The sequence below is a fragment of the Gekko japonicus genome, unplaced genomic scaffold (assembly GCF_001447785.1).
Source record: "Gekko japonicus isolate JY-2015 unplaced genomic scaffold, Gekko_japonicus_V1.1 scaffold576, whole genome shotgun sequence".
Lineage (NCBI taxonomy): Eukaryota > Metazoa > Chordata > Lepidosauria > Squamata > Gekkonidae > Gekko > Gekko japonicus.
Window position 1 is genome coordinate 91302 of NW_015172022.1, and position 10176 is coordinate 101477.

At 43.4% G+C, this 10176-nt stretch overlaps 1 protein-coding gene across 1 annotated transcript in view; it reads left to right on the top strand.

Moving 5' to 3' along the window:
- Window positions 1-10176, top strand: part of TRPM3 (transient receptor potential cation channel, subfamily M, member 3) — a gene marked incomplete at its 5' end in the record, with an annotated part of 125436 nt that overhangs the window by 71684 nt on the left and 43576 nt on the right. Inside the window, one exon of the mRNA XM_015420511.1 lies at window positions 9398-9538. Coding sequence (XP_015275997.1) covers window positions 9398-9538 — 141 coding nt within the window. The remainder of the gene's footprint in view (window positions 1-9397; window positions 9539-10176) is intronic.

Genomic DNA, 10176 nt, shown 5'->3' on the forward strand with positions numbered 1-10176 from the left:
GGAAGGCCGATGCCTCCGTCGCCTGGCTGGAGTGGCCGCGGGGGGGTTGGAGTCGGGCGGCCGCTGGCAGGAGCCGCGGGCGCCCGGGCCAAGATTGGGGGGGCAAGGCGGGCGACAGAAGGCCGATGCCTCCGTCGCCCTGCCCTCTACAGAATCCACCCCCCAAGCCTCCAGGTATTTCCCTCCTTAGAGCTGGCAACCCTACATTCCCCTCAGTGCCTGTTGGTAGGCATCTAAGCTTGGTCCTGTCACCTACTTTGGCCTTTGGGAGAAAACACATTGGGGCCAGTCCTGATAGGGTTGCCAACTCCAGATGGGAAATTCCTGGAGACTTGAGGGATGGAGCCTGAAGAGGGTGAGGTTTGAGGAGGGGTGGGACCTCAGACAGGTACACTGCCATAGACTCCACCCTCCAAACCAGCCATTTTGTGCTGGGTAACAATTGTTGCCAATCTCCAGGTGAGGGCTGGAGATCACTCAAAATTACAACTGCTCTTCAGGTAGCAGAGATCAGTTCCTCTGGAGAAAACAGTGGACTCTGTCATTATACCCTGCTGAGGTCACCACAGCAAACTGACACTGTTTGCCCAAAGCCAGAGCACTCTCCCAGAGCCTCTTTCTAGATCTCGTTGTATTTATTTCCACAACGGGCCTTATTCCTAGTTTACAATAAGCCCAAAAATATCTCATCAAGAAGCTTCAAAATTTATTGGAAAAATTAGTTTTTTAATTAAGGTTAGCAAAACAGATGCTCCAAAGCCAGAACATCAAAAATTGAGCAGCACCTGCCTTATAAGGCCAGCTAGGAATCCTAAGTATTGTAATGAAAAATTAAGCAAAACAAGCAGGGCTCCTTTAGTTAGTTCCAACCAAAATTCACTAGTTGTGTACTTAATATTCACACAAATTTAATGATTTGTTTATTTATTTATTGTTTTATTTCTATCCTGCCCTCCCCGCCAAAGCAGGCTCAGGGCAGTTTACATAGGATATTGCACAACTAAAACAAATTTAACTAAAATAACAATATACACATAAAACATACAAAATTCTAGTGCTAGAACTATGGTGATTCATATGTGATGGTGGGCATGAGCAGTATCCAACAGTACAAACAATCAGTTGCTAGCATAGTCTGGGTTATATTCAGCGGTTTGTAATGATGTTAATATTGGTATTAATATTGGTGTTGGTGTAAATATCAGGACCAGGGCCTCAATTGTCAAGGGCAGTATATAAATTGAATATAATAATATAATAATAATAATAGTGCAGCTCCTTAATCAAAGGCCTGGTGGAAGAGCTCCATCTTGCAGGCCCTATGGAACTGTAAAAGGTCACGCAGGGCCCTGATGTGGTCTGGGAGCTCATTCCACTGAAAAGGCCCTGACCCTCATCACAGCCAGCCTTGCTTCTCTGGGGCCTAGCAGAGCCAGGCGATTTTGGGATTCCGATCATAGTGCTCTCTGGAGAACATGTGGGGAAAGGTGGTATGTAGGTCCCTGACCATATAGTTCAGGGGCTTGCTTTGCAATGGCTTACATTCTTCCTTCAGAGTCAGGGACCAAGGGTGGTGATACGGGAACAGCTTTCCCAAAAGGGTGGTACTTTCCCCAGTGCTTTTCAACATCTATATGTGCCCCCTTGCCCAGATTGCCCAGAGGCATGGGCTGGGGTGTCACCAATATGCGAATGACACCCAACTATATCTGTTCTTGGGTGGCCAGTCTGACTCTACACTCAAAGATCTGGACCGGAAGTTACAAGCCGTGGCTAATTGGCTTAGACGGAGTCAACTGAAACTGAATCCAACGAAGACGGAGGTCCTGTTCCTGAACCGGAGCAGCCTGAGGGTAGGGATCCCACCTCTGACCTTCAATGGGGCACAGTTGGTGCCAGCACTGGAGGTTAGGAATTTGGGAGTGCTCTTGGATGCCTCTTTAACAATGGAGGCCCAGGTAGCAGCCACTGACAAGTCAGCCTTCTGTCATCTTCGGCTGATCAGGCAGTTGGTTCTCTTCCTCAAACAAAATGACTTGGCAACAGTGATCCACGCGATGGTCACCTCGAGATTAGACTACTGTAATGTTCTCTACATGGGGTTGCCCTTCTCCCAAATCTGGAAGCTACAGCTAGTGCAAAACGCTGCAGCCAGGCTGTTGATGGGTCTCTCTATGCGGGAGCACATCCAGCCTGTGCTGAAAGCATTCAGGGCCTTCTCAGTGGTGGCTCTGTACTGGTGGAATGAGCTCACAGAACAGATCAGGGCCCTGTGGGACCTTTTACAGTTCCACAGGGCCTCAAGATGAAGGTCTTCCACCAGGTCTTCAATTAGGAGCCGCCTCAAACACCAGGGAGTGACCCTGTGCCCTGGCTTTGCCACCTTCAGCCTGTCTCACCGCACAAATTAGTCAACCAAACTGAGCTGATGTGAAAATACCATCAGGACTGTCACCTAAGTAGTATTGTTAATCTAGAAATCTCTGCTCTTGCATTTTATCTGAGTATTGTTCTGGCACTTTAGGAAAATGGATAACTGACTTGTTTATAGCTGTTTTTATGAATGATTTCAATTGTATTTCTATATACCTTTTTATGTAAGCTACCCTGAGCCTGCCTCGGCGGGGAGGGCGGGGTATAAATTGAATAAACAAATAAATTTTCCCCCTAAAATTGTTCCCAAAGCAAGTTACAATAAATCTAAAAATAGCAAAAATGCACATCAAGCTAATAAAGAAAGCATCCACCAAGTTATAGAACAAAAGTCAGCAGCATATTTAAAATATAGTTACTAGCGTGATAAATTTGCCAAAGACAAAGTCACTATTATTTTGTTACCCACCCTTCGTTTGTGGGAAAGGTGAGCAATAAATATGAAAAATGAATAAATAAACCTTTACCAAATGGTACCATCTTCAGCAAATTCTGAAATACTTGCAGGAATGGGACCAGGTACAGTTCCCCTGTTAGGTGTTCTGGTAAGAAGGTCCTTTCTCTGTCACTCTCATGCCCACTCGTAATTCACACAGTGGGGCACATGGGGAAGGAGCTCCAATGATGTCCTCAGTCCCTGAACACTAGCTGAGAGGAAAAGTTAAATGAGATAGTGTGGCCACAAACCTGACACTATAAAGTTCCCTACCTCAGTTTGCATTGGGTCTAGAAAGTATTTATCAATGCATATAGTTGACATGCAATAAGAGCTCCCAATGGCTTGATCCTACCAGCTTGTGACTATCTTGTTGCCACATTCTAGTCCAGTGGTGGTTATCAAATACTCCTCAAAGCTTAATCTAGTCTGGGTATCACAAATATATGAGTAACATGCCTCATGTCAAGATTTCTGTGATTCAGAAATGGGTGCAAGCTGTTGAGCCACCTGAATATAATAAAATAATCCCAGACATGACAGCCAGATGGTGATATAGGAGAAGCAGGAAATCCAGGAATATGACTGTGAACTCCATGACAGGGCACAGCTAAAAGGAGGCCTGGTGGACAAGAGAGAGAACACTGTCCTTCTGGTCTGCATAAGCAGCCCTGCCAAGTTCCCAGTGCCACCTGTGATTGGCGCTGAAGCCAACACTTCAGAAGCCTGCCCATAGGTCTAGCACACTGAGCTGCCATGGCAACGAGGTAAGGGGAGAGGCATCTCCAGCTCCCCATGTCCCACTCCCTGACCCAAGCCACAAAATACCCCCCCCCCGGATAAGTCCAGGAGCCTTGCATGTGGACTTAAGTTTAAAGGGATAGTACAACACCATCTAAGTGAAGGTACAACATTTTTTCCTACTATTACTGCTGAAACTTATAATTTCTGTTACTACTTCATGTACCAGGACAGGGTTAAGGTTACCATATTTACCACAAAAAGTAAGATTTGCTAGATTTTGTATTGGCTTACTTATTATCATTTTAAATTCTCCTGGCCATCTACATTTAAAACTTTATCCATTTAAGAACGCAGAAAACTCAAAATTAAATACAAATGCTCAGTTTCACCTTGACTATTGATTGGCAGCTGCTGCTATGTAACCAAAAATTCTTCTCTGTGAAATCTGGAGGGATGAACACCTGCCACTGAATTATGCTTGCTATTTCTCTAAGGACGTCATTGAAGTATAAAATATTAATCTAGTATATACCATTCCTGTTACCTTTAGACCATACTTCCCTGCATATTTTGTTCCCAGTATCATAGATGACAGTTCTGTCTTCTTTCAACCATTGATTTGTTGTTAACTTTTTCTATAAAATAGTTACTTAATAGAAAGCAATTATAGGGAGGACAATAAAAGCAAGCAAAAAGTAGATACTTGGACTTGTTCTCCAAGAGCTGAAAGGTGGGAAGGGCTTCATGGTTCAATTAATTTTGAAGTGTTTCTGTTCCAGCATTTGAAGATGCAGTCACTGTTATGAATAATAGTTTGCCATTTACGATGGGAATAGAGCATGTGTTGAATGTACAGTGGGATATGTTTCTTAATTTTTATTGCAAAATTAAGCAGTCAGTGTATAACTAAATAAAAGTATAGTCAAATGAGTACCTTGAGCATTCAGAAAATTGATTTTAATAAAGGTAGAGGAAGATTTCACAGCTAGGTTATCTGTCAGAGACAGGAGACCAAGATGGGTGGGACTGCATGAAAAGGAATTCTGCAGGCACCATCACAAATAATACCAGTGACAAAGAAAAAGACACCAATGTGGCTTCATGAAAAGTTAAGTGATAAGCATAAAATAAGCATAAAATTAAACAAGGTATGTATACAAAACAGAAAGCTAAGCTAAACTAAAATTAAAAGGGCTTTTTTCAAGTATGTTCTGAGCAAGCAGGAGAAAGCAGTAGTCCTGTTACACAGTAAAGATGCTGAGATGACAAAGGGAAACTAGAAGTGGGTAGCTCCTATTTGGTGGTCTTCACCTTCTCCCCAAAGGGAAACTATGTACAATTATCTGAACTTTGATGAGCTATAGCTGGTCTGTAGTTTTGCAGTTTTAAAGGAGATTACGACAGAGCCTGCTTTGGCGGGGAGGGCAGGATTAAAATCAAATAAATAAATAAATAAATAAAATTTTAGGTTTTTTTTTCACTCTCCCTGGACTGTATCGTGCTTCTCCGGCTGCTGGATTTTAGCCTTGAGAGCCTACAGCCAAGGAACCAGGAGGTATTTGTTGTACAAACTGGGGAAGATATTGCTGAAGCTATATGACCTAACTGAAGCATTGATATTGGGCTGGGCTGGGAGACTTTTGCTGTTCCTTCCTCCCCCCCCCCTCCCTTCTTTTTTTCTTTTTCCAATTTGCTCCACAGGGAGCTTGTGTTTTGGCTTCTAGTAATGGGTGTTTGCAAAAGATCTCCTGACGCAGACTTTCCCCCACCAGTATGCGAACACACTAAAACTGATTATTTTCTTGCTTTGAGCTCACCTTTATCAGCCTTTGTTATTACAACTTCTAACTACTTTACTCCCCTCGTAAATCTTGATGAGGACGCTAATTGTGAAGATGAGAGGGGAGCCATACCATTTCAGCAGCCAAAAGCTGGGAAAGATTCTGAACCTGCCAGCTACAGAATTGCCAACAATATGCGAAGTGATTTTATGCACTAGGAATGAAGTGCTTTCATAATTTCCTGATAGCACAAAGTGTGGTGCAGATCTTTGGTAGAAATAAGTAACTTTTCAAAGAGTTGTGATTATTAAGATTTCTGTTTTGTTCTGATGTTTTCTGCACGAACAGGTCTCCCCACTCCTGCATTTGTATTCCTCCGCCACTTTCGCTCATTTCCCCACAGATGTTTGTAGTCCAAGAAGCAAAAACAGTTTGCCCCCTCTTGTGGCGCAGCAAGGGAATTCCTGGAACCAGGGAAGTCTGATGCTGCACGGCAAGAGAGGACAAATTGTGTTTTTGCATCTTGGACTACAAAAACCTCTGCTGAAATGAGTGAAAGAGGCAAAGGAATACAAATGCAGGAGTGGGGAGACCCGTTTGTGTAGAAAATGTCTCTGTTTAGTGTGCTTGTATTTTGGCTGGAAAGAAAAATGTTGCTTGATTGCTCAAGTGTGCTGCTGTAGCACAAAGTGAATGTAAATAAGGTTAAATGTCGAAGATTAGGTAGCATATATCTTTCTGGATTGTGGCTGTTATTGATACAAAGAAGTATTTTTATCCTGTGTCTCCTGATCATGTCAAAAATTCACTATTAGGACTTTACAGGGTGTGAAAACTGTTAAAGAAATCAATGTTTAGAGAATTCAAACATGAATAGCAAAAAAGGAGCTGAATTGCAGATGTACACTTGTGTGGGAATGGAGAAATATTTCAGTAATATGATCATTTTACTTTTTTATTTCTTGTCAACCTGTTATTTTTTTCTAGCAGGCAGCCAGTATATCTAGTTAGGTAACTAGACATTCTCTAGGTGGATAATAGTGTTACAGGTTTGGGTTTTAATCACAAAAAGAAAGGTAATGTTTCTTAAAGATTGTTAATATCTCTTTAATGGGCCTAAATGGCTCTGGTCAAGCAGCCATCAGGCTTTGAAGGAGGTGACACCTCTCTTGACTGAATAAAGAGTGCAAGTGTGTTCTGCGTGAGAAGGAAGCACACTTTGAGATGCTAGGAGAAACAAAAAGAGAAGTAGAGCGTTACTGATGTGAGCTGGCTGAAACATAGGTTTGCCAGCCCCCCCCCAGTGGAAGTGAGGGTCCCCCACCACCAGGCCCCCGTACTGATCAGATGGTCGGCGGGGTGACTTACCAGGAGAAAAAGGAAGACCCAGGATACATCACTAGCATTGTACAGGAAGCGATGTCATCACACCACTGATGTCCAGGCGACACTCTGGTCTTTGGGCAAAAACTCTATGGTAGAAGCCGGTTTTACCATAGAATTTTTGTGCAAAGACCAGAGTGTCACAGTAATGTTGCAGTGTGATGGTGTCACTTCCTATGTGATACCAGTGACCAGGGGTCATTTTGTAGAAAAAGAGGTGCAGGAGCTCATTAGCATAACTTATTAGTATAACTTACTTGCATATGCCACACCCCCTGACATCACCAGAAGTGTGTCAGAAAGTGGGAGAGCTTGTACCTGAATAAGCCTTGGTCTTAAAGGTGCCACTGGACTCTGTGCATTCCTACCTAAGGGGGGGGATCATGGAGATCTGCCCTCACAGAGAGCTTCTACCTGAATAAGCCTTGGTCCTGAAGGTGCCACTGGACTCTGTGCATTCCTACCTATGGGGGGGGGTCATGCAGATCTGCCCTCACAGAGAGCTTTTACCTGACTAAGCCTTGGTCTTAAAAGTGCCACTGGACTCTGTGCATTCCTACCTATGGGGGGGGGATCATGCAGATTTGCCCTCACAGAGAGCTTTTACCTGACTAAGCCTTGGTCTTAAAAGTGCCACTAGACTCTGTGCATTGCTTTAGCGCGTGCCTGGCAAGACGGGGGGGTCAGGAAGGGCTTTCCAGGGCCTGGAAAGGCTGGGGGGCAATGTTCCCTCTAAGCTGTGGAGTCCCGTGAGCCAAAATTCGACTTTGTGAGCTACTGGCATTAAAGTTGTGAGCGAGTGATTTGGCTACTGCATAAATTTATTTGCTCTGAAGCCATCCTTCCTGAGCGGAGACAAAAATGTTTGAGTCGGAGGCTAAAAAACTGTGAGCTAGCTCACATTAACTCAGCTTAGAGGGAACACTGCTGGGGGGGATATCCACAATTTACCTTACTTCATCTTTCTCCTCCCGGCCGACTGAGGGGAGGGCTGCTGGGGCTTGCTACATGTCCCCACCCCCTGGCCTCCTCTCTGCCGGAGCCGAAACGAGGCCTGCCAGTGACGTGGCCTGGGCCTTCCTCTTTCTCCTGGTAAGTCTCCCCCCATCCTCTGCCAGTTGCCAGGAGGGACCTGGCAACCCTACTGAAACTACTGGAAAGAGGTGCCAGATCTCTCAGGATCAAATGTGGAGTAGCATATCTGCTGACAAGTAAGAAGCTCTCTATGCTTCCCCCTGTGATCTACATTTGTAAATAATGTGAATACTACACAAATGCTGTAAGTCTCCAGTACTCTATGTCTTCCACAGGGAAGCAATGTGGGTAGAGCATTGCTGCCTGAATTTCTCACTCATCAGGGAAGTAGAATGCATGTAACAATATCTTTATTTCAGCAAAGCATTTGACAAAGTCTCCCATTATATTTTGGTTCAAAAGCTAATTAACTGTGGGTAAAATGACAGTACCTTCAGGTGGGTTCACAGCTGGCTAAAGAACTATACTCATGGAGTACTTATCAGTGGTACTTAATCAATCTGGAGGGAGATTTTGAGTGTGATGCTGGAAGGTTCCCTCCTGGGCCCAATACATTTTTCTGTACTGTCCTTACTAGCACTTTATGATGGTATGTAGGTTGCTTTTGTGTATTTTATTGTATTTATTGTTTTATTGCATGTTAATGTCTGTCCGCCGCCTTGAGCCAGTTCGCCCGGCAAGGTGGGATACAAATTGAAATAATAAATAAATAAATATTTTAATCAATGATGGGATGAAGAGGTGGAGGGAATCCTTATCACATGCAAGGATGGGGGGGAGTAGAATAGATAGCTAATAATTTAGAAAACTAAATTCAAAATGATCACAATAGGTTGGAAAGCTGGACTAACAAAATGGAATTGTAAAAATAATCAAATGCAGAGATGTAGGAAGGGAGTAGTACTTGGCAGTATTACAGTTGATCACAATCTGAACATGAGTCAGCAGCTTGAGGTTGCTGCAACAAGTTTTGGGCTGCATTAATAGAAGTATAGTATGAGAAGTAATAGTCGCACTCTATCCTACACTAGACAGATCTCACACAGAATACTGAGTTCAGTTTAAACCACTGCACTTTACGAAAGATGTAGGCAGACTGAAGCAGGCAACAAAGACTGAAAACAAGTCCTAAAAGGAAAGGCTGAAGGGACTGGGTATGTTTAGCCTGGAGAACAGAAGTGTAAGGGCAAGTATGGTCATGTTAATCAAATACCTAAAGATGGGAAAAGGCAAAGACTTATTCTCTGCCATTGCAGAAGGCAAGACTAGATCTAATGGCTTCACATTACAGGAGGGCAAATTTCAGTTGAACATTAGGGGAATTTTCTAACAGTGAGAGCTGTTCAACAATAGAACCAAATTCAATAGAACCAATTTTTTTTGGGGGGGGGCTTTCCCTTGCAGTCTTCCATTTGCAGTTGTCAGAGAAGCTCTATGTTTCCTGAGTTGACCAGGGGGTCGCACTGGATAGCTTATAAGGCTTCCAGCTCATTGATTCCATATTTGTCTTTGCTGGGTCCAGTTAAACTGAAATGGCAATTTGCAGTTAATCAACTATACCAGCATCTATTCTTTTTCACTTTAGGCAATGCTGGGACGTGGCAATGGAGAGTCCTCACGAAAGAAGGAGGAAGAGGAAGTTCACAGCAGGCATAGATTGATCCCCTTTGGACGGAAGATCTATGAATTCTACAATGCACCAATTGTTAAATTTTGGTTCTACACTGTAAGGGGGAACTATTATTTTGTCATTTGTTTAGTGGCAAAACTTTGCATATGCCCCTTCATTCATATGTTTACATTGATAAGGCCATGCAGTGTTTGAATGTCTAACTATGCACAAGTTGATGATTGTAGGTGGTTTGCAGAAGAATTTGAGCCCCTCTGTATGTTACTGGGTAGTAACTAGGAACTAGTGGGATGTTTACTCCAGTTCCTGCCAACATAATGGGAGGGAATAAAAGGGTAGCTCAACAAACTGGCTTCCCTGTTTGTAACTCTTAGTGAAAAATCAGCTCCGATATTTGCACTCCATAAGCACTCTGACAGACCTCCGAGTCAAATTACCTGTTAACTATCACTTCAGTGGACTGCAGGTGTACATGATCCCCAGCACAGAAAAAGAGCTTCCTCCATTGGAATGGATTGTGGAATGGAGGGATGTGCACTTAAGGAAGGGATGTTATTTTTATAATTTGGATTTTGGAAATGGTTTCCATACTGGTATTCTGGATTGTGCAGATCCCTAATACCATTTTGGGGGGATTCTAAAATGTTGGGGTTCCATTATTGCCTATGGGAGGATACTTTCTGGGGAGCTATTGTATTGCAAGAAAATGACACTGAAACTGCAAAAGAGCTATT